Source organism: Bombina bombina, chromosome 4, assembly GCF_027579735.1.
Source record: "Bombina bombina isolate aBomBom1 chromosome 4, aBomBom1.pri, whole genome shotgun sequence".
Taxonomy (NCBI): Eukaryota; Metazoa; Chordata; class Amphibia; order Anura; family Bombinatoridae; genus Bombina; species Bombina bombina.
Genome location: NC_069502.1, coordinates 848667532 through 848692395, shown reverse-complemented (window position 1 = coordinate 848692395; position 24864 = coordinate 848667532). Strand labels below are relative to the sequence as shown.

Genomic DNA, 24864 nt, shown 5'->3' with positions numbered 1-24864 from the left:
GCTCTTCTAGCTAAAATAGCTAGAGACATAAACCTGACATCAACTCTGATAATATCAAAAATGGCATCACAGATAAAATTATTAGCATGTTGCAGAAGAATAATAATATTATGAGAATCATGATCTGTTACTTGTTGCGCTAAAGTTTCCAACCAAAAAGTTGAAGCTGCAGCAACATCAGCCAATGATGAGCACAGAAAAGCTTTTCTTAGAAAGGATTCAATTTTCCTATCTAAAGGATCCTTAAACGAAGTACCATCTGACGTAGGAATAGTAGTACGTTTAGCAAGGGTAGAAATAGCCCCATCAACTTTAGGGATTTTGTCCCAAAATTCTAATCTATCAGATGGCACAGGATATAATTGCTTAAAACGTTTAGAAGGAGTAAATGAATTACCCAAATTATTCCATTCTCTGGAAATTACTTCAGAAATAGCACCAGGAACAGGAAAAACTTCTGGAATAACCACAGGAGATTTAAAGACCTTATCTAAAAGTTTAGATTTAGTATCAAGAGGACCAGAATCCTCAATTTCTAAAGCAATTAGTACTTCTTTAAGTAAAGAACGAATAAATTCCATTTTAAATAAATATGAAGATTTATCAGCATCAACCTCTGAGACAGAATCCTCTGAACTAGAAGAGTCATTAGAATCAGAATGATGATGTTCATTTAAAAATTCATCTGTATAAAGAGAAGTTTTAAAAGATTTTTTATGTTTACTAGAAGGAGGAATAACAGACATAGCCTTCTTGATGGATTCAGAAACAAAATCTCTTATGTTATCAGGAACACTCTGAACATTAGATGTTGATGGAACTGCAACAGGTAATGGTACATTACTAAAGGAAATATTATCTGCATTAATGAGTTTGTCATGACAATTAGTACAAACAACAGCTGGAGGAACAGCTACCAAAAGTTTACAGCAGATACACTTAGCTTTGGTAGTTCCAGCACCAGACAGCGATTTTCCTGAAGTATCTTCTGACTCAGATGCAACGTGAGACATCTTGCAATATGTAAGAGAAAAAACAACATAAAAAGCAAAATTGATCAAATTCCTTAAATGACAGTTTCAGGAATGGGAAAAAATGCCAAGGAACAAGCTTCTAGCAACCAGAAGCAATGAAAAATGAGACTTAAATAATGTGGAGACAAAAGCGACGCCCATATTTTTTAGCGCCAAAATAAGACGCCCACATTATTTGGCGGCTAAATGCTTTTGGCGCCAAAAATGACGCCACATCCGTAACGCCGACATTTTTGGCGCAAAAGAACGTCAAAAAAATGACGCAACTTCCGGCGACACGTATGACGCCGTAAACAGATAAGATTTTTTTTGCGCCAAAAAAGTCCGCGCCAGAATGACGTAATAAAATGAAGCATTTTCAGCCCCCGTGAGCCTAACAGCTCACAGGGAAAAAGTCAAAAAAATTTTAAGGTAAGAAAAAAATAATTGATTCAAATGCATTATCCCAAATATGAAACTGACTGAAAATAAGGAATGTTGAACATCCTGAGTCAAGGCAAATAAATGTTTGAATACATATATTTAGAACTTTATAAAAAAGTGCCCAACCATAGCTTAGAGTGTCGCAGAAAATAAGATTTACTTACCCCAGGACACTCATCTACATGTTTGTAGAAAGCCAAACCAGTACTGAAACGAAAATCAGCAGAGGTAATGGTATATATAAGAGTATATCGTCGATCTGAAAAGGGAGGTAAGAGATGAATCTCTACAACCGATAACAGAGAACCTATGAAATAGACCCCGTAGAAGGAGATCATTGCATTCAAATAGGAAATACTCTCCTCACATCCCTCTGACATTCACTGCATGCTGAGAGGAAAACCGGGCTCCAACCTGCTGCGGAGCGCATATCAACGTAGAATCTAGCACAAACTTACTTCACCACCTCCATAGGAGGCAAAGTTTGTAAAACTGATTTGTGGGTGTGGTGAGGGGTGTATTTATAGGCATTTTAAGGTTTGGGAAACTTTGCCCCTCCTGGTAGGAATGTATATCCCATACGTCACTAGCTCATGGACTCTTGCTTATTACATGAAAGAAAAGAATTCCCCAGATTGTTTCTTCCAGTTCTGGCTCAGTTGTATAGTTAGCGAGATAACTGCGTGTTCTGAAATTAAAAATATTCATAAAATTAGTTGTGATTTCAGCTCCCAGGAGCGATTCACTCACCAAGAACATATCAATTCTTAATAAGGACTTGTATGACCTTGATTCCCATGTATATAATTGTTCATCTGGGTGCTGAAGATTCCACACATCTTTTAATTTAATTTTTTTTGCAAAATTAACTAAGACCGTAGATTCCTTTTTATATCTATTAGCTTTTAATGTTTTGAGTCAAAATTAAACTTTCATGATTCAGATAGAGCAGGCAATTTTAAACAACTTTTTAATGTAATCTCTATTAACCAAATGTGCACAGACATTTTATATTTACACTGTTAGAATCACCAGGTTCTACTGAGCATGTGCTAGAAAGCCCAGAATATACATATATGCATTTGTGATTGGCTGATAGCTATCACATGATATCACATGATACAGGAGGAGTGGAAATAGTCATAACTTTGACATTTGTAAGAAAAAAATCTACTAATTTGAAGTTCAGACTAAATGCTATTGCATTATCTTGTTGTCATTTCTTTGTTGATTATGCAAATCTACTGTATTTACTGGTTCTTTAAACTATAAACAGTGTATATGGGGATTTGTTACTCAGCATCAAATATATTATGCTCAATACCTATGTGTGATACTGTTTTTACAAATTATAGTTATTTTTTATTGAGGCAATGACCTAATGTCTGCTCTACAAAGCGCTGCGGAATCTGTTGGCGCTCTACAAATAACCGATAATAATAATAATAATAAATAATACATGTGGTTGTGTTCAGATATAAAATATCTTAACAAAAGGGCATAGTGATCATGTTGATATAAGGTTCAAAAGACTTCCTTCCCACCCAAAAATTAGTTGATGTACATAGATTAATTTCCTTGATACGTGGAATGCAAATAACAATAGCAATAATAATGATTTCTGTCAGAGTTTGTTCACCCATAAATTATGTAACAAGTTAAAATGCTCTCAAGGTAAAATAATTATATTATTAATAAATAATATTATTCCAATTGTATTTCTTATAAACAGGTGAATTTACAAACTGCTGTAATCTGAGTCATGGTCAGAGGGCTGATACTTCTTTAAATATTCTTCAAAATCAAAGAAGCCACATGGGAAATTCATGTTCTGACTCTGGGAAATGTTTTACTCTGAAATCGCAGCTTATTGACCATCAGAAACCTCATGCAGGAGAGAAAGCATGTTCATGTACTGAATATGGGAAATGTTTGACTAAGAAATCACATCTTATTAGTCATCAGACAATTCATACAGAGGAGAAAGTATTTTCATGTTCTGAATGTGGGAAATATTTTAGACAGAAAGGAGGGCTTGATATTCATAAGAAAATTCATACAGGAGAGAAAGCATTTTCATGTTCTGAATGTGGGAAATGTTTTACCTTTAAATCAGCTCTTAATAATCATATGAAAAATCATACAGGAGAGAAAGCATTTTCATGTTCTGAATGTGGAAAATGTTTTACCTTTAAATCAGCTCTTAATAATCATATGAAAAATCATACAGGAGAGAAAGCATTTTCATGTTCAGAATGTGGAAAATGTTATACTGAGAAATCATATCTTATTAAGCACCAGAAAATGCATACAGAAGAGAAAGCATTTTCATGTTCTGAATGTGGGAAATGTTTTACCTTTAAGTCATCTCTTAATTATCATATGAAACTTCATACAGGAGAGAAAGAATTTTCATGTTCTGAATGTGAGAAATGTTTTACTAAGAAATCACATCTTATTAGTCATCAGACAATTCATACAGGGGAGAAAGCATTTTCATGTTCTGAATGTGGGAAATGTTTTAGACAGAAAGGAGGGCTTGATATTCATAAGACAATTCATACAGGAGAGAAAGCATTTTCATGTTCTGAATGTGGGAAACGGTTTACTGTGAAATCACATCTTAATAGTCATCAGACAATTCATACAGGGGAGAAAGCATTTTCATGTTCTGAATGTGGGAAATGTTTTAGACAGAAAGCAGTGCTTGAAAATCATAAGAAAATTCATACAAAAATGAGAGCATTTTCGTGTTCTGAATGTGGGAAATGGTTTAGTGTGAAATCACATCTTATTAGTCACCAGACAATTCATACAGGGGAAAAAGCATGTTCATGTTCTGAATGTGGGAAATGTTTTGCATTTAAATCAGCTCTTAATAATCATATGAAAATTCATACAGGAGTGAAAGCATTTTCATGTTTGGAATGTGGAAAATGTTATGCTGAGAAATCATATCTTATTAGACACCAGAGAATGCATACAGGAGAAAAAGCATTTTCATGTTCTGACTGTGGGAAATGTTTTACTAAGAAATCACATCTTGTTGGTCATCAGACAATTCATACAGGGGAGAAAGCATTTTCATGTTCTGAATGTGGGAAATGTTTTAGACTGAAACAAGGGCTTGAAATTCATAAGAAAATTCATACAGGAGAGAAAGCATTTTCATGTTCTGAATGTGGGAAACGGTTTATTGTGAAATCACATCTTAATCGTCATCAGACAATTCATACAGGAGAGAAAGCATTTTCATGTTCTGAATGTGGGAAACGTTTTAGACAGAAACAAGTGCTTGATATTCATAAGAAAATTCATACAGGAAAGGAAGCATTTTCATGTTCGGAATGTGGGAAATGGTTTAGTGTGAAATCACATCTTATTAGTCACCAGACAATTCATACAGGAGAGAAAGCATTTTCATGTTCGGAATGTGGAAAATGTTATACTGAGAAATCATGTCTTAATAAGCACCAGAGAAGGCATACAGGAGAGAAAACATTTTCATGTTCTGAATGTGGAAAATGTTATACTGAGAAATCATGTCTTAATAGGCACCAGCGAATGCATACAGAAGAGAAAGCATTTTCATGTCCTGAATGTGGGAAATGTTTTACCTTTAAGTCATCTCTTAATTATCATATGAAACTTCATACAGGAGAGAAAGCATTTTCATGTTCTGAATGTGAGAAATGTTTTACTAAGAAATCACATCTTATTAGTCATCAGACAATTCATACAGGGGAGAAAGCATTTTCATGTTCTGAATGTGGGAAATGTTTTAGACAGAAAGGAGGGCTTGATATTCATAAGAAAATTCATACAGGAGAGAAAACATTTTCATGTTCTGAATGTGGGAAACGGTTTACTGTGAAATCACATCTTAATAGTCATCAGACAATTCATACAGGGGAGAAAGCATTTTCATGTTCTGAATGTGGGAAATGTTTTAGAAAGAAAGCAGTGCTTGATAATCATAAAAAAATTCATACAGGAAAGAAAGTATTTTCATGTTCGAAATGTGGGAAATCTTTTACCCAGAAAGGACATTTTGTTACTCATCAGAAAATTCATATTGGTTAAATCTGAGCTTAAAGGGATGGTAAACTCACTATTGACTGAAGATATGATCAAGCTTGTTAACCCTTCTTAAATGTTTAGACGAATTTTCAATTTATACATGACATAGCCATTTACTTACAATGCCACAATAAAGAATATCTCTATTCCGTGAAATTGCCAGCCCCCCGTGACGTCATATTCTTTTTGCCGTCTTTTGTCCAATCATATAGCCTGTCGCTAGACAGGCTTCATTCAATGCAATTGGATTCGCGCATGCGCATTAACGAGCAATGTGAGCAATACTAACATCCAATAAACTGGTTCTAAAACCGAAGACGATTTTGCGCGTGCATGTTATATGTGACGCATGCGTGTTTTTTTATTTTCCACATGCCACGATTAAGTAAGCACTGTATCGTATACTATTACTATACGATTCTTAGTTTACTTGGAACAGTGATAGTAAGTATATTACCCCATTCAATGTGTTACATTTTTATTAATACCAATAAATTGGTCCAATATCGTCGCAATATAAAAATAAACTATTTCAATCACACTGAACCAAGTAAACATTGAATCTCCTGACTCAATGTTTACTTGGTATACGTCATGCTAACCAATGCGCATGCGTTCGAAATTAGGATGTCAGGAGCGAGCAAACCCTCTGATGTGTAGAGAGGGTGGAGAGCAGATCAACACAGAGAATATGGAGTGCAACATCTAAGAGGGGCGGAGTGAGGCGGTGAGATGCGGCGCAATACAGTGTTATCAATGTATTAGAATTTACATCAAAATACAACAAAAATTAAAGAATTTATAATGCGGTTTAATAATTGTTACATAAAGTGATCTAAATATGAAATTTGCAAATAACGGAGTTTACCATCACTTTAACCTCTTACGTGCAGAGGGCTTATGATGACTATGTGTTGTCTTTTAGGGAACCTACTGTTAGAGCTGTTTGAGGCCCTTCTGCATGCCAAGCACTTATAAGGTGAGCCTGGGTGGATTAAAGGGACACTAAACCCACATTTTTTTCTTTCGTGATTCAGATAGAGCAAGCGATTTTAAGCAAATTTCTAATTTACTCTTCATTATCTTGCTATCTTTATTTGAAAAAGAAGGCATCTAAGCTATTTTTTGGTTTAGTACCCTGGATAGCACTTGTTTATTGGTGGGTGAATTTTTCCGCCAATCAGCAAGAACAACCCATATTGTTCACCAAAAATGGGCCGGCATCTAAACTTGCATTCTTGCTTTTCAAATAAAGATACCAATAGAATGAAGAAAATTTGATAATAGAAGTAAATTAGAAAGTTGCTTAAAATTGCATACTCTGTCTGAATCAAGAAAGAATACATTTGGGTTCAGTGTCCCTTTAAATTTCCCTATATTGGTTTGAAAAGCCAAGTGGTCACATAGCATAGCAAATGTGTTTATAGGAGTAGAGGTTCATCAAAGTTATGTAAAAATACCCAAACTCCCTTATTTATACATTGATAAAACCTTCTTTGAAATGTAGATATTGTTGAGGGCTTTGTAATCAGATTATCACTGAGGTGCTGTAATTTAAATTGACATGGTGTATAAATGTACAGGGAGAAGACACTAACAAAAATGTATGAGGATTCCAAAAGGCCTTTTCTGGATTAGGATAACTCACCCCCTCCCAGCTGTATAAAATGCATTGTGCTGAAATGTAACAAAAAATAAATAAAAATTGTTTGATTTTGATTTGCTAATTTCTGTAGAGAAATACTGAATTATTTAGCATTTCTGCTTATTTTAGAAAGGATACTTAATACAGTTATAGAGCGACAAAAGTTTTGACTACAGAGCTGAGAAAAAAACAAAACACTATTGTTTATAAAGGTTATTATAAAAAATAATTTTCACACCTTTTGTTGTGCATTTCTCACATCATGATATATAAATACAATAATGGTCTTCTGGGTCTGCTTAAAAGAAACAAAGTTTAGTTTGTTTGGGTTTCTCAGTGAAACAATGACACCCAGTAGTAAATGTGAGCAATGTCTAAAAGCTCTGAAACAGCTAAGCACTAGGGTGTGAAATGGTTTAGCAGCTAAATGGTTAAAGTTACATTAAACACTTTGAGATTGTAATATAAAATATTGTATTATGTGTATTAAAACTACTTTGTAATGATGCTGATGCAACACTGGATGCAACTCTACTCTGTCATTCTCATTGCGACCCATAACTTCAATTAATTATGTTGTGCACTACTCAGAGTTCAGGGGCGGAGCCTAGCAGCCCAGGATGATGGCCGCACACTGAAATGGCTCTGAATCCTTCAATGCTGCCATTCTAACTAGTGCGATTATCAGCACCTCCATCCTTTCACAAATGATGGGCAACAACTCCTAGGAAGCCACAGAGGCAAGACTAACACTGGCCACACAACAGATCATAAAACCCCCGGCACCTCACAGATCATCACACAGACCTGAAGGCCTCCTTCACACAGCGCACATTGAAAACTGCGCCATCAGAGTGAGAAGTAATCTCCCAACGTCTCGATGATCACCGCCACAGCAAAGGGGGAAAAGAGAGATGATCAGCTGGCAACAGCTGCAACAACCATACTTGAAATAAAAAAAACATAAAAATCAGTGCGCCAACATAGTGAATACAAAAAATAGTAACATAAAGTGACTGATAAATGTCAATAAATAACAAAATTTGTGTGTTGTTAATACAAATATATAAAACGTGTACTCTGGGCTCATACGTAATGTTCCCAATAAATAACGTGTTAAATGATGGAAATAATGTGAAATCGCATATAATCCGTGATATGCAATAATAGTTATAGGCTGAATAATACCCAATTCAAATGATAAGGATCAAATGTCCACAAAAAGTTCCAACAGAATCCTTGTTAATATCAAATGGCAATGGCAAGCAACTTCTTCACAAAATCTTGTTGGTGGCCCAAGACGATATAATCTACAGATGAAATGAAACAAAAGAAGGCGCCAACATAGTGCACAATCAATAAAGTATGACACGCCGCTATTGCATGTGTTATTATACTTACAAGATAGCAGACACTTGAGAAGTGTCACAACTGCCTCCTGGACTCTTAGAGCCGTCCAACTGAGTCACACTCCTATGCTGTCTGGATACCGGATTCCTATCTGTCTCGTTCTCTCCCGCATACGACCAGTACTCTCCTGGGCTGTATTTGGCACATCAACCGGTGTGTGTATCCAACGGGGGTCCAAGCCGGCAGTACAACAGAATTAGCACACTAGTGTAACCCAGACTGGTAACTGGGACAAGCGTACAATAAGGCAATATATCCGGGGTTAAAATGAATAAAACAAAGTTTGTGGCACAAAGTCTTAAAAGCAATAACAAGACTTTATTTAGCACAATGTTTCTCAGTCGTACGTGAACGTTTCCTCAGGTGCATATAACTAAAAAGAAGTAACCACAAACTTTTAACACCATGTTTGTCTACTACACAATATCTGATTGGTGTTTAAACCTCCAATAGGAACTCCAGATTGTAGACATACCTACACGCAAGTGCAGTTCATGTTTTAAGACGCCAAACATGGTGTTATAAGTTTGTGGTTACTTCTTTTTAGTTATATGCACCTGAGGAAACGGTCACGTACGACCGAGAAACGTTGGGCCTGAATAAAGTCTTGTTATTGCTTTTAAGACTTTGTGCCACAAACTTTGTTTTATTCATTATAACCCTGGATATATTGCCTTATTGTTCGCTTGTCCCAGTTACCAGTCTGGGTTACACTAGTGTGCTAATTCTGTTGTACTGCTGGCTTGGACCCCCGTTGGATACACACACCGGTTGATGTGCCAAATACAGCCCAGGAGAGTACTGGTCGTATGCGGGAGAGAACGAGACAGATAGGAATCCGGTAACCAGAATGCATAGGAGTGTGAGTCAGCTGGACGGCTCTAAGAGTCCAGGAGGTGGTTGTGACACTTCTCAAGTGTCTGCTATCTTGTAAGTATAATAACACTTGCAATAGCGGTGTGTCATACTTTATTGATTGTGCACTATGTTGGTGCCTTCTTTTGTTTCATAACAGCCATACTTGCCTGGCACAAAACAGAGGCACTGTCATACAAAAGCGGCCACTTCAGATAACGTTTGAGGCCCCAAGCAGCCATATTTATATTACACTGCATATAATAGAATTGGAAGTGAACCTAAACAGAGGTGAATATTATAACACATATAACACAGACCTCTATATCAAAATTCACTGTACTGTGTGCACCACTTAGCAATTGCAGACGCTTACTGCAACCTCCTAGGAATCTATTTTTCTAACAAAGAGCGTATAATTAAACAATAAATATAAAGTGTCCTACAAAGCTGTACTATAGGGCTTTCCATTATAACCTCCTCTTTCCCAGCAGTAAAAGCAATAGGCACCTCTTTTTATCTATAATACCTACTATACAGTGGAAGACCACTGAAGCACGGTTATACCCTGCAAAAAGAATGCAGAAAACAGATATTCAAGTAAAGTCAGCTACCATGAATCACTACATGACAGCACAAATACACAAAGTTGATAGCATACCAGAACCTCCAGTACTACAAAGGTGTGTGTGCCTTTGTAATTTAACCCTTGTATTGGGTCTTCAGAAACAGATTTTAAATCTATTTGTTAGGCCAGTGTGTGTGTGTGTGGAAGAGAATTGAACTTTCGTGATTCAGATAGAGAATGCAATTAGTTACAATTAACCTATTATCAAATTGTGCTTTGTTCTTTTGGTATCCTTTGCTAAAGACTAAACCTAGGTTGGCTCAGGTGGACAAGGTTTAAAGGGACAGTCTAGTCCAAATTAAACTTTCATGGTTCAGATAGGGCATGCCATTTTATAACAACTTTCCAATTTACTTTTATCATCAAATTGGCTTTGTTCTCTTGGTATTCTTTGTTGAAAGCTAAACCTAAGTATTCTGATAAACTGATTTCTAAACCCTTAAAGGCTGCCTTTTATCTGAATGCATCTGAAGTTTTTCACAGCTAGAGGGCATTAGTTCATGTGTGCCATATAGATAAGATTGTGGTCACGCCGGTGGAGTAACTTATGAGAGGGCACTGATTGGCTAAAAGACAAGTCTTTAAATAGAACTGTGATAAGGGGGCAGTCTGCAGAAGCTTAGATATAGGTAATCACAATGGTAAAAAGTATTTTATTATAACCCTGTTGGTTGCAAAACTGGGTAATGTGTAATAAAGGGATTATCTATATTTTTAAATAATAACAATTCTGGAGTAGACTGTCCCTTTAAGTGTTTAGGAAAGAGAGAGGGCAGAGGGGTTGCATATTCATTTATAAATAGGGTGTCTACATTTCTCAAATAATTTACCATATTTTAAACTTAAAAGGCAAATAAAAACATAAAAGACTATCAGCTAGATTACGAGTTTTGAGCGCTATAGGGATTTTAACGACTGCCACAAAAGCATCATTATTTCACCTCCCTATAGCGCTGGTATTACGAGTTTTAAAAAAGCATGCTTGCATGGGCGATATGCTTGCGTTAAGCTCCATTACCCAAATAGAAGCGCTGCTTTGACGTTCTCATGCACGATTTCCCCATAGACATCAATGGGGAGAGCCGGCAAAAAAAAGCCTAACACCTGCAATCGCTGAAACAAAAGCTCCCCCATTGATGTCTATGGCGAAAGAAACAGTTACATTTAAACCTAACACCCTAACATAAAAACCACGTCTAAACACCCCTAATCTGCTGCTCCCGATATCGCCGCCACCTACATTACAGTTATTAACCCCTAAACTGCCGCCCTTAACATTGCCGCCACCTAAATAAAACTATTAACCCCTAATCGGCCGCTCCTAACATTGCCGCCACCTAAATATACTTATTAACTCCTAATCTGCCGCCCCTAAACATCGCTGCCACATACATTACAGCTATTAACCCCTAATCTGCCGCCCCCAAGTCGCCGCCACTATGCTAAAGTTATTAACCCCTAAACCTCTGGCCTACAACATCACTAACACTAAATAAATATATTAACCCCTAAACCTAACCCTAACGTAACCCTAACCCTAACGTAACCCTGAACCTAACCCTAACACCCCTAACTTAAATATAATTAAAATAAATCTAAATAAACCTTACAGATATTACCAAAATAATTCCCATTTAAAACTAAATACAAACTTACCTGTAAAAAAACCTAAGCTAGCTACAATATTACTAATAGTTACATTGTAGCTATCTTAGGTTTTATTTTTATTTCACAGCTAAGTTTGTATTTATTTTAACTAGGTAGACTAGTTAGTAAATAGTTATTCACTATTTACTAACTACCTAGTTAAAATAAATACAAAGTTACCTGTAAAATAAAACCTAACCTGCCTTACACTAAAAACTAACATTACAATACAATAAATTAAATTAATCAAATGCATTTATCTAAATTACAAAAAAAATAAACAACGAAATTATCAAAAATAAAAACGAATTACTCCTAATCTAATAGCCCTATCAAAATAAAAAAGCACCACCAAAATAAAAAAAAACCTAGCCTACACTAAACAGCCAATGGCCCTTAAAAGGGCATTTTGCAGAGCATTGCCCCAAAGAAATCAGCTCTTTTACCTGTAAAAGAAAATACAAACAACCCCAACAGTAAAACCCACCATCCACACAACTAAACCACCCAAATAAAAACCTATCTAAATAAACATAAGCTCCCCATTGCCCTGAAAAGGGCAATTGGATGGGCATTGCCCTTAAAAGGGCATTTAGCGCTTTTACTGCCCAAACCCTAACCTAAAAATTAAACCCACCCAATAAACCCTTAAAAAAACCTAACACTAACCCTTGACAATCCACTTACAGTTTTCGAAGACCGGACATCCATCCTCATGCAAGCAGCAGAAGTCCTCATCGAAGACGGCAGAAGTCTTCATCCAAGCGAGCCGAAGTCCTCATCAAAGCCAGCAGAAGTCTTCATCCAGACGGCATCTTCTATCTTCATCCATCCGGCGCGTAGCGGGTCCATCTTCAAGACATCCAGCTCACATGAAAGCTCAATCCTATTGGCTAATTGCTACAGTCAATAGGATTTGTATCCTTTAATTCCTATTGGCTGATAGAATTCTATCAGCCAATTGGAATGCAAGGGACGCCATCTTGGATGATGTATCTTAAAGGGAAACTTCATTCTACGTTGACCATCGGAAAAAGAGGATGCTCTGCGCCTGATGTCTTGAAGATGGACCCGCTCTGCGCCTGATGTCTTGAAGATGGACCCTCTCCGCACCAGATGGATGAAGATAGAAGATACCGTCTGGATGAAGACTTCTGCCGGCTTCGATGAGGACTTCGTTCCTGCTTGCATGAAGACTTCTGCTGGCTTCGATGAGGACTTCTTGAATGAGGATGGATGTCCGGTCTTCGAAAACTGTAAGTGGATCGTCGGGGGTTGGTGTAGGTTTATTTAAGGGTTTATTGGGGTTTTTTTAGCTTAGGGTTTGGGCAGTAAAAGAGCTAAATGCCCTTTTAATAGCAATGCCCATCAAAATGCCCTTTTCAGGGCAATGGGGAGCTTAGGTTTATTTAGATAGGTTTTTTTTATTTGGGGGGGTTGGTTGTGTGGGTGGTGGATTTTACTGTTGGAGGGTTGTTTGTATTTTCTTTTACAGGTAAAAGAGCTAATAGGGCTATTAGATTAGGAGTAATTTGTTTTTATTTTTGATAATTTCAATTTTTATTTTGTGTAATTTAGTGTTTATTTTTTTTGTAATTTATATAATTGTATTTGATTAATTTAATTTATTTTATTTTATTGTAATGTTAGGTTTTAGTGTAAGGTAGGTTAGGTTTTATTTTACAGGTAAGTTTGTATTTATTTTAACTAGGTAGTTAGTAAATAGTTAATAACTATTTACTAACTAGTCTACCTAGTTAAAATAAATACAAACTTACTTGTGAAATAAAAATAAAACCTAAAATAGTTATAGCTATTAGTTATATTGTATCTAGCTTAGGTTTTATTTTACAGCTAAGTATTTAGTTTTAGATTGAAATATTTTTTTTATTGAACAATTGGTACAATACACATTCTATATCAATAGCAGATACCATAAATAAATCACAACTGTAAAGCCTCTATTACACATTTCTCATCATTGTACTGCTTTTTACAAATCAACATTTTCTTTAGCCAGTCTTCACTGTGTATTACGAGTTGAAGCTCCAGTAGAAACATGAGTCCAATTGTTACAATTTGTAAAGGTCTAAAAATGTTTAACAATAAACCTAAATACCCTATATAACCATAATGCCAGCTCGCTTCATCCTTTAATTTGTTGTATTATCAATAAACAGTTCTTACGAAATCTCCACATCTTAAACATCCACAGAGCCCACTGAGTACTCTCATTTGTAGTATCTACCGCTGCTCTTAATCTACTGTTTCTTTCTCCCTTGCTTGGTAGCTTATCCTATATGTGTTTTTCATTAAGGATCCAATAAAACCAGACTCTATTGAAAGATTCCACCTCGTCTTGTATGTATGCTGCAGTCTCGCATAAGCTAAACATACTTCTAATTCTCCCTAGCACTTCCATTCTCTCCGGGATTCCCACCTTCCAGTATTTTGCTATCGATATACGAGTCACTGTACACACAATTCTAATGAATTTATTTATAGGTGCATTGAATCTTGGATCCTCACCATTCAGCAAGGCCTGCATGGGCGTCAATGTAACCTGTTCCTCCAATATAGTGGTTATAATCTTAGAAAGGTCGTGCCATACTTTTCGTACCCCCGGGCACTCCCACCACATATGAAAATATGTACCTAGCTGTGTGCACCCTCTGTAGCATTGCCTGGAACCTCCCCTCACCATGTGTGCTGTCTTTAAAGGGGTTAAATACCAACGAAATGTTGTCTTGATGTTGTTCTCCCTCAAATCAGCTCCTAACAAGCCCTTACTGGAGTTTAGAATAATCTGGTTCCAAGTCTTTAGGTCATATGTTACATCTAAGTCAGCTTCCCAATGTAGGGCAGTCTGTGGCTTTGAAATTATGTGAGTTTCCTGTATGAATAAATATAAGTGGGAAACCGCACTTTTCTGTCTGTTTACTGCACTGCACAGTTTCTCAAAAATATTTTTGGCCTTGGCCTCCCTGTCCATCCTGTTATATAGCGTGATAGCTGAGGCTATCTGTAGATATACAAACCACTGCAGAGGCAGAGGTCTAAGTTTGTCCTGTAATTGGTTGTAAATCAAAATCTTCCCATTGATTAAAAAATCTGCTATACGGTAAAGGTCCTTGTGTGCCCACTTGTCTATCAGTTTATGCAATTCTCCTGAGATTATACACTTTAATGGTCTTATGAAAGAGTTAGTTGGCAATAGTGTTCCATTCCTATTGGTTGCTGCTAGCTGCCTGATAGCTATTTTAGTGATCGGATTTTGGAAGCTTCCGGGTCTCCCTCTAGGTTCTTTACCCCATAATATATCATCTGGGCCGTCATAACCCCCAATGAGGGCCTCTAACTGGGGCCATACTACATCCTCCTGTTTCCTCCCTAAGAGAGAATTTTGGGCTAGTCTAGCTGCTGTGTAATAATCCATCAAGTTATGAAGTCCCACCCCTCCCAATTGGCGGTGTCTGGTGAGAGTATCCCGAGATATCCTCGCGTGTCTAGATCCCCTAAGGAATTTATGTAAGTCTGTCTGGAGGGTCTTCAAGTCAGATTTATCTATCTTTATAGGCAGGGAGCAAAATAAGTATAGGATTCTTGGGAGAATGTTCATCTTAATTGACGAGAGTCTCCCATACCATGAAAAGTTATGCTTCTTCCACTTCTGCAGATCAGATCTAATTGATTTAAACATAGGAATATAATTAGCTCTATATAATTGGTTAGATTGTGCTGTCAATCTGATCCCCAAATACTTTATGTCATCTTTCACCCATTTGAAGTCAAAGTTTGTTTCTATGAGTTTAATAGTGTGTTTTGGTAGACCTATTGAGAGCGCCTCACATTTGTCTAAGTTTATTTTATATCCTGAAATGGAGGAGAACTGTTGTAAAGTTTTATAAATGTTGGGAAGCGAAATGAGTGGCTTGGTAACTGTTAATAACACATCATCTGCGAACAGAGTGATCTTATGTTGAAATTGTTGTATTTGCATGCCTGAGATGTCTGGGGAATTTCTTATGTTTGCAGCTAGTGGCTCGATACATATCGCAAAAAGAAGGGGCGACAGGGGGCAGCCCTGCCTGGTGCCATTAAGAATGTTAAAAGTATTGGACTGGTGTCCTATAGCTCTGATATATGCTGTGGGTGTGGAGTATAAACCTCTTAGTGCTGTCATAAATGACCCAGTGAACCCCATCCCTGTCAAAACTGTATCCATGTACGCCCAGTCCACCCTATCGAACGCCTTCTCCGCATCCAAGGACAGGACCAGAGAAGGCGTTCGCTCATGGTACAAATAATCCATAACCGTAATCATTCGTCTAATATTGTCTGGAGCCTCTCTGTTTTTTATGAACCCTACCTGGTGCAGGTGCACAATAGAGAGTAGGATATGTTTTAAGCGGTTAGCCAGGATTTTAGTGACAATTTTCATATCTTGGTTTATTAGAGATATGGGTCTGTAGCTTGAACAAAGTGCGGCGTTTCTACCCTTTTTTGGTATTACAATAATTTTGGCTTGTAAGAGGTCAGCAGATATGGGTTGGCCTTCTAGAATATGGTTGGCAAATTTAACTATATGTGGAACCAGGGTCTGTCTGAAGAGTCTATAATATTCCCCTGGGAATCCATCAGGACCCGGGGCCTTGCCTGGTTTGAGCTCTTTTATAGCTGCCACCACTTCAGCTTGTGTGATTTTTGTATTTAATTTGTCTTGGTCTTCTGTGGTCAAGTGTGGAAGGTTAGCCAAGTCCAAGAACTCCTTAAGCATATTTTGTGTTTGTGCGTTATGTTGGACCTTTTCCCCATCATACAGGTTTCTATAGTATTCTGCAAACGTGTCCACAATTTCTTGTGGGTGAGATGTAATACTTCCTGTTCCTGTCTGAATTCTCGGAATAGATACTGATTGATATTCATCTCTAATTTTTTTGGCTAAATACCTGTCAGGCTTATTTGCGTATATGAAATAGTTGGCTTTAAGCCTTTGGGCTGCCCTAATAGAGTTATTATTCAAAAGAGCATGCAAATCTGTTTTTTTTCCGTTGTAGGGTCTGTAAAATGAGTCGTGAGTTGGTCCGTTTGTGTTCCTTTTCTAAAGAGTCAATATCCCGTTGTAACCCCAAGTATCTATTGTCGGTCTCTTTCTTGTGAATGGCTTTCTCTTTGATTAACAGACCTCGAAACACTGATTTGTGCGCTGCCCAAACCGAGATCGGGTTCACCGTAGAATCAGTATTGATTCTCCAGTAGTCACTCATTGCTTTTAGAAGTTTGTCTTTAGTGTTGGGATATTTTAGACAGGTCGGGTCGAACGTCCATGTCCTAGTCCTACCTGGGTCAATAATGGAACCGAAAAATAGTTGTGTGATGGAATGGTCCGACCAGACACATGTATGTATATTAGCCTTGCGTAATGTAGGCTGCATTATTTGGCTAGTAAAGATATAGTCAATTTTTGTGTAGCATTTGTGTGCTGAGGAGTAGTATGTAGTGTCTGTTGTGTCCCCGTATAATGTGACCCAGCTATCTTGTAGCCCATGCGGTGAAAGTAAGTCGTCAATTTTTGCAGCTATTACTTTTTGTCTTGATTTTTTCTTTGATATATTTTCTATCGTGGACTTCCTCAACGCTGCCAGATCTATATTGAAATCCCCTGCTAATACTATTCTCGATCTAGACCAGTTGGTCAATAAATCGGAGATGTGTCTAAAAAATGGTTCCTGCTGCTCATTTGGGGCATAAATATTACATAGGATTATTTCTGTACCCTGTATGTTGCCCCTTACTAAAATATATCGACCTTCTTTGTCTTTCATTGTTTCCCTGTGCTCAAAATTTAAAGATGAGTGAATCAAAATAGATACCCCTTTAGTCTTAGTATCAGAAGTAGCATGGAAGTGTTGTGTATATTCTTTGGACCAGTACCTAGGAATCTGTGTATTCAAAAAGTGTGTCTCCTGTAAAAACAAAATATCGGCTTTAAGCCTCTTGTATTGTGTCAGTGCAGTCTTCCTCTTTATATCTGAGTTGAGGCCTCTCACATTATGAGTTATCAGATTAACTCCAGGGAAGTCTCGTGATGTAGTCATAATAATGTATCACCCCAATCATACAACCAGTCCTGATTCATAAGCTCTCCCTCTCTACCTGATTGCTTTAGTGTATCATAATTCTTACCATCCTGTAAGATCCCAACAACAAGCTCCTGATTTCCAACTCTAGTGAAACTCTGGGTGTGGCTATTACCTTGTATGAAGCGAAACTGGCATAGTTCAAAACATTTAAAGAGCATAAATAACTTTGGTTTTCCCTGTAGAACGGAACAGAAAAAACAACATAAAATACATAACATGAAGTATATATTAAGCATTAACATAATTTATAGGAGATGATACTAGGTTTCTCATAACAATATCTCAATTCTCTATAGGTGGTATGATATATCAGAAAAGATTTAGCCCATACTTATAACCTTTATGTTAGCAGTCTCAAACCCTTGGCCATCATAATATATCAATGTCACATGTAGCCTCCACGACACTGCCGAGACAATGTCTAGGAGGGAGTCTTACCAGTCTCTCACATTCGTTATATCTTGAGGTAAGCATAGTTCAAGGGTGAGATCAGGGTTTAAATCTCTTGTTATTTACTTTTGTCCAAGTGGATTTCTTGTTTGTTTGCTTTAGTGCTTGTGTCCCTGTGTTCTCCTCAGGGTCAGGATCAAATGGTATGTCCGGTGTTTCTATACCAAAGCTTCTGCAAACCTCCGGTATCTCTTGGGTAGTCCTAATCGTGGTCACCTTGCCATCTTTAAGTATATTAAGGGCAAAAGGAAAGCCCCAGCGGTAGGGAATTTGATGTTTTCTAAGCAGTGATGTTAATGGCCTTAATCTCCCCCATCGTTGAAGTGTTCTCACACACAGGTCCTGGAAAAACTGTACAACATTCCCTTGGTATTTGAACGTAGGATTTTTGCGAGATGCGTTTAAGATTTTTTCCTTATCAGTAAATTTGAGAAATTTGATGATCACATCTCTTGGTGGCATATCTTTTTGTGGCCTGGCCCGGAGCGCTCTGTGGGCTCTCTCAATTTGATAGTCCGTGTCATCTGTAGCCATTGTGATAGCCTTGAAAAGACCCTGTAGATAGGGGAGAAGGTCTGGTGTATTGATGGATTCTGGTACGCCCTTTATGCGCAGATTCGATCTTCTGTTGCGATTTTCTACATCTTCCATCTTGTCCTGAAGATCAGCTATTTGTTGTTGCTGGAAGGCGACCGTTTGTGACATAACACAGACGTTCTCCTCTAAATCTCCTCTGTCATTCTCCAAGACGTCTACCCTATTTCCAATTTCTAGTATATCGTTTTTAATTTCTGATAAGCTGCTGGTTACTGTGGCGTGGAGACCATCAATTTTGTCCCACAGTTTCTCAAAATTCGTTGCAATGTCTTGTTTAGAGACTAATAGGGTCAAATCAGCCTTAGTTGCGGGCGTCTGAGCATCCAGAGATTTACAGTGCTCAGATTCCAAATCAGAGTCCCCCTCTGTCTCCATACTTGTAGTTTCTATTTGTTTGCTAGGTATATTGGATCTCAGGAATGTATCCATGGAGGTTATTTTACTACTTTTCTCAGGTTTCTGAGCTCTTCTGGAAGACATTTTAAGTTTAATAGTGGCTATTGTCTAACCTGGTCTCTATACAATCCTGTGAGCAGCAGTAGTGTGTGGAGAGTGCTTCGTGGTGTATCTCAGCAATCTTCAGTGTGAGTATCGCTTTTGTTGGGTAGGAGATGGGGCGAGTGCTCAGAGGGCATGTGAGGGTAAAGCTTAATGTGTACTTCTAGAGTTCTGTGGGTTCACAGTGTTATCAGCTTTGCAAGAGGTATCTTTTATGGTAAGTACATAGTCCTTTAGGGGTTCGCTCAAATTAGCCACATTCAGTATAGTTACCGCTTGGGGTATCAGTCGTTCATACATTCAACATATTAGGGCAAGACCTATATTGTATATTCACCTCCGTAGCAGCCATGTGCGTTTAGAAATCTAGCGCGTCTTGCTTGTTTGGCATCGCAGCCATTATAGCTCTCTGTTATTCCTCCATTACCCCACAACTGAGTAACCCTCACCAGTGCCATACAATGTCAATTCTGCCACCTTTGCTTCAATAATGCTCACCCTTCAGCGTACACCAGCTACAAGTCCATTTGTACTCCTCTCCGAAACTGCGTGGCGCAACCAAGATGGCGCCCGCTGCATTTGCTTCCAACTCCTTTCAGGCTCTAAAGTTGCTGCACGAAGTTGCGATAACCGGAGCTTTCAAAAAAACATCCAGGACATTTCTCTGTCGCTTACTCTGTACTTTGCTTGCCTTTTGTCATTCCACCTTAGGGCAATAACCACCTTTTTAGTGTATCATACTCCGGAGCTCCGGTCTCACACATCCATTGCTGTGCGCTGCTAGGCTCCGCCCCCAAGTATTTAGTTTTAAAGGGACAGTCTAGGCCAAAATAAACTTTCATGATTCAGATAGAGCATGTCATTTTAAACAATTTTCCAATTTACTTTTATCACCAATTTTGCTTTGTTCTTGGTATTCTTAGTTGAAAGCTTAACCTAGGAGGTTCATATGCTAATTTCTTAGACCTTGAAGCCCACCTCTTTCAGATTGCATTTTAACAGTTTTTCACCACTAGAGGGTGTTAGTTCACATATTTCATATAGATAACACTGTGCTTGTGCACGAGAAGTTATCTGGGAGCAGGCACTGATTGGCTAGACTGCAAGTCTGTCAAAAGAACTGAAAAAGGGGCGGTTTGCAGAGGTTTAGAGAAAAGATAATCACAGAGGTTAAAAGTATATTAATATAACTGTGTTGGTTATGCAAAACTGGGAAATGGGTAATAAAGAGATTATCTATCTTTTAAAACAATAAAAATTCTGGTGTAGACTGTCCCTTTAAATAGGAATTATTTAGGTAATAATAGTAAGTTTTATTTAGATTTATTTTAATTATATTTAAGTTACGGTTACGTTAGGGTTAGGTTTAGGGGTTAATAGGTTTATTATATCGGCGGTGTGGGTGGACGGCAGATTAGTGGTTAATAATGTTTAAATAGTGTTTGCGATGTGGGAGGCCGGTGGTTTAGGGGTTAATAATTTTAATATAGTGGCGACGATGTCGGGAAGAGGTGGAATAGGGGTTAATAATTTTTTGAAGTGGCGACGATGTCTTGAGCGGCATATTAAGGGTTAATAATTGTATTTTAGTGTTTGTGATGCAGGAGGGCCTCAGTTTAGGGGTTAATAGGTAGTTTATGGGTGTTAGTGTACTTTGTGACAGTTTAGGTATGAGTTTTATGCTACAGCTTTGTAGTATAAAACTCATAACTACTGACTTTACTGAAAAAATGTGACCGTAGCCACTAGAGGGCGCTAAAATAACCAATATGATATAACAAGAGGTAGTGCCCTCCTTATACAGATGTACACCAACAATATCAGTAACAAAATGTGGTACTGCACCTAATAGGTCTGTAACACAAAAATATTCGTTGCTAACCCCTAATATATAGAAATAAGCTGCACCTCTTTATAACAAAATTCAAATATATAAAACGATATGAGTGTATAAAACACGCAAGAGGGCGCTGAATGACCGCTAGTGAGTCAAAGGTATATAGTGCCCTTAAAGTGGATGTAAAATATATACAAAAATGGGAATAAATCGTGGACTCTCGCCAAAAAATGGATATAGCGAATGATGTTCAGTCCCATATATAAGCACAATGTCCGTACATCAAATGTCCATATGGTGTTGGCAAACAAATCCCTGCCGATAATGTTGCACTCTCCTCTTTCAGGTGCCCTCTTCTCTCCTTTGATAGCTGGAGGCAAATCTATGGGAGTAAGGGACAAACAAAGGCGACCAATGTGTGTATCCAATGGTATGGTATCCCACCCTGCACATGTATGCTATACCCAGGGTACTCACACTTTTACTGAGCACACCAATGTGCTGGTAGGCGCGGACTCGCTATCTGAGCAAGCCAGCTTGCTCTCTCCGGTTCACTCTTTCGCGGTAGTGACAGTCAGACTCCTGGCCGCTTGCCTCCTTAGGTAATGTTGCTCTCGACCGCCAACAGGAACTCACAAAGAAAAACCCCCCAAGGATTGGTAATGAGGATATACTGGTTAATTACGCGGCTGAGAGCCAGCACATTCAGATCCACTTTAAGGGCACTATATACCTTTGACTCACTAGCGGTCATTCAGCGCCCTCTTGCGTGTTTTATACACTCATATCGTTTTAACTACTGACTTTAGATGGCGGTACGGATCTTGTTATTTTAGGCTGTACCACTCACTTTTTGGCCTCACAGAAAAACTCGTAATACCGGCATTATGGGAGTCCCATTGAAAAATTACTTTTTCTAACGTTGCATGACGGCCAAAAAGGTGTGCAGTACAGCGATTCTGACAAGACTTGTAATAGCAGTGGTAGGGAAAAAGCATCGTTATGGGCCATAACGATGCTATTTGAGCCATAATGCAAAACTCATAATCTGGCTGTGAATAAATAAAACATTTTAAAATTTGACCTTTAAATAAAAATAAAACATATTTAGCAAATAGAAGATGCCGTGTGGATGAAGACTTCTGCCCATCTGGAGGACCACTTCTGCCGACTTGGATGAAGACTCCTCCCAGCTTCGTTGAGGACTTCTTGCCGCTTCGCTGAGGACTTCTCCCGGCTTCATTGAGGATGGATGTCGGCTCTTCAAAACTGTAAGTGGATCTTCAGGGGATAGTGTTAGGTTTTTTTTAGGGTTTATTGGGTGGGTTTTATTTTTAAGTTAGGATTTGGGCAGCAATAGAGCTAAATGCCCTTTTAAGGGCAATGCCCATCCAAATGCCCTTTTCAGGGCAATGGGGAGCTTAGTTTTTTTTAGATAGGATTTTATTTGGGGGGTTGGTTGTGTGGGTGGCGGGTTTTACTGTTGGGGGGGTATTTGTATTTTTTTTTTACAGGTAAAAGAGCTGATTTCTTTGGGGCAATGCCCCACAAAAGGCCCTTTTAAGGGCTATTGGTAGTTTAGTTTAAGCTAGGGTTTTTTATTTTGGGGGGCTTTTTTATTTTGATAGGGCTATTAGATTAGGTGTAATTCGTTTAAATATCTGATCATTTGTTTTCTATTTTGTGTCATTTAGTGTTTGTCTTTTGTAATTTAGGTAATTGTATTTAATTTAGGTAATTGATTTAATTGTAGTGTAAGGTTAGGTGTTAGTGTAACTCAGGTTAGGTTTTATTTTACAGGTAAATTTGTATTTATTTTAGCTAGGTAGTTAGTAAATAGTTAATAACTATTTAGTAACTATTCTACCTAGTTAAAATAAATACAAACTTGCCTGTGAAATAAAAATAAACCCTAAGCTAGATACAATGTAACTATTAGTTATATTGTAGCTAGCTTAGGGTTTATTTTACAGGTAAGTATTTAGTTTTAAATAGGAATTAGTTAGTTAATGATATTAATTTTTATTTAGATTTATTTTAATTATATTTAAGTTAAGGGCTGTTAGGGTTAGACTTAGGTTTAGGGGTTAATAAATTTAGTATAGTGGCGGCGACGTTGGGGGCAGGAGGTTAGGGGTTAATAAATGTAGATAGGTGGCAGCGATGTTAGGGGCGGCAGATTAGGGGTAAATAATATTTAACTAGTGTTTGCGAGGCAGGAGTGCGGCGGTTTATGGGTTAATATATTTATTCTAGTGGTGGCGATGTCCGGAGCGGCAGATTAGGGGTTAATAATTGTATTTTAGTGTTTGCAATGCGGGAGGGCCTCGGTTTAGGGGTTAATAGGTAGTTTATGGGTGTTAGTGTACTTTTTAGCACTTTAGTTATGAGTTTTATGCTACAGCTTTGTAGTGTAAAACTCATAACTACTGACTTTAGAATGCGTTATGAATCTTGCGGGATAGGCTGTACCGCTCACTTTTTGGCCTACAAAAAAAAGCTTTTAATACCGGCGCTATGAAAGTCCCATTGAAAAAAGGACTTTAGCAGCGTTATGAGCCTTAACGCTGCTTTTTTACTCATAACGCAAAACTCGTACTCTAGCCGTAAGGTTATTGTGCAAAAAGGTACCTCTAAATCTAGGTATGTTTAGTGAAAAATATAATAAATCCTCAATTAAAAAACTGAGAGAAATGTAGGTAAATATTCCACTATGTAGGGCTATGTTATTGTTAATATATATATATTTTGCATACAAAAAGAGAAGCGCTCTACCAGGAACGAACAACAGCTCAGTGGCTTGTTCTATGGTGATTTACCACCCGGAAGCAGCCTCTTTTAGACCAGTGTGCTTTTCACAGAAGAAAACTTTCCTGAAGTATATCAATCTGATCCCGCCAAGTAAGGTCAGTCCAGCCCCGAAATACCAGGCAATTCTCCTCTGAACAAGGAACATGACAACCCCAGACGATCGTTTCGGCCTCCTATGGGCCTCGTCAGTGAGGTGCAGCCACATTCCTCTAAGCACACTGGGCAAGGAGTCCACGTCTGGTTTCCCCCATCACCCATAGGGAGACTTCCCCAGGGTCATAATAATTTGCATACAAAGAGAGAAGCGCTCTACCAGGAACGAACAACAGCTCAGTGGCTTGTTCTATGGCGTTTTACCACCCGGAAGCAGCCTCTTTTAGACCAGTGTGCTTTTCACAGAAGAAAACTTTCCTGAAGTATATCAGTCTGATCCCGCCAAGTAAGGTCAGTCCAGCCCCGAAATACCAGGCAATTCTCCTCTGAACAAGGAACATGACAACCCCAGACGATCATTGTCATTAATTCTAAGTTAATTATTTTATAACTAGAATTTTTTTTGATATATTCAAAAAGAGATCTACAACCCCTAAGGAAGGAAGTATAGCACCAGCCCCACCACTTCCAGTGCCAGCGTTTAAAAAAAAAGGCGTTCAAGTTTCAAGGAAGCTTGGTTAGCCGAAATGGTTGAAACTGATTCACACACATCAGTAAAGAAGACTTGCATTCAACTTGGGGTTGTTGGTGTGATCTGTACAGTATGCGCTGAAGGGAAAGTTGCTACTGCTTTCTCTACCGGTAAGACCTGG

The 24864-nt window shown here is 38.0% G+C and overlaps 2 protein-coding genes across 2 annotated transcripts in view; both read left to right on the top strand.

The window, feature by feature from the left end:
* LOC128657976 (zinc finger protein 605-like) overlaps positions 1-3193 on the top strand; it is a 173615-nt gene extending 170422 nt beyond the window's left edge. The window contains exon 8 of the mRNA XM_053712416.1: positions 3190-3193. Within this exon, the coding sequence (XP_053568391.1) occupies positions 3190-3193 (4 nt within the window). The remainder of the gene's footprint in view (positions 1-3189) is intronic.
* A 53-nt stretch (positions 3194-3246) lies between these two features.
* Positions 3247-5543, top strand: LOC128655644 (oocyte zinc finger protein XlCOF6-like). The gene has a single exon (XM_053709235.1). The coding sequence runs from the start codon at positions 3273-3275 to the stop codon at positions 5538-5540; it is 2268 nt and encodes a 755-aa protein (XP_053565210.1). The 5' UTR covers positions 3247-3272; the 3' UTR covers positions 5541-5543.
* Positions 5544-24864: the final 19321 nt, after the last annotated feature.

Excerpts from the sequence above, each read along its gene's own strand:
- LOC128655644 (XM_053709235.1), top strand. The coding sequence starts at position 3,273 with ATGGGAAATTCATGTTCTGACTCTGGGAAATGTTTTACTCTGAAATCG.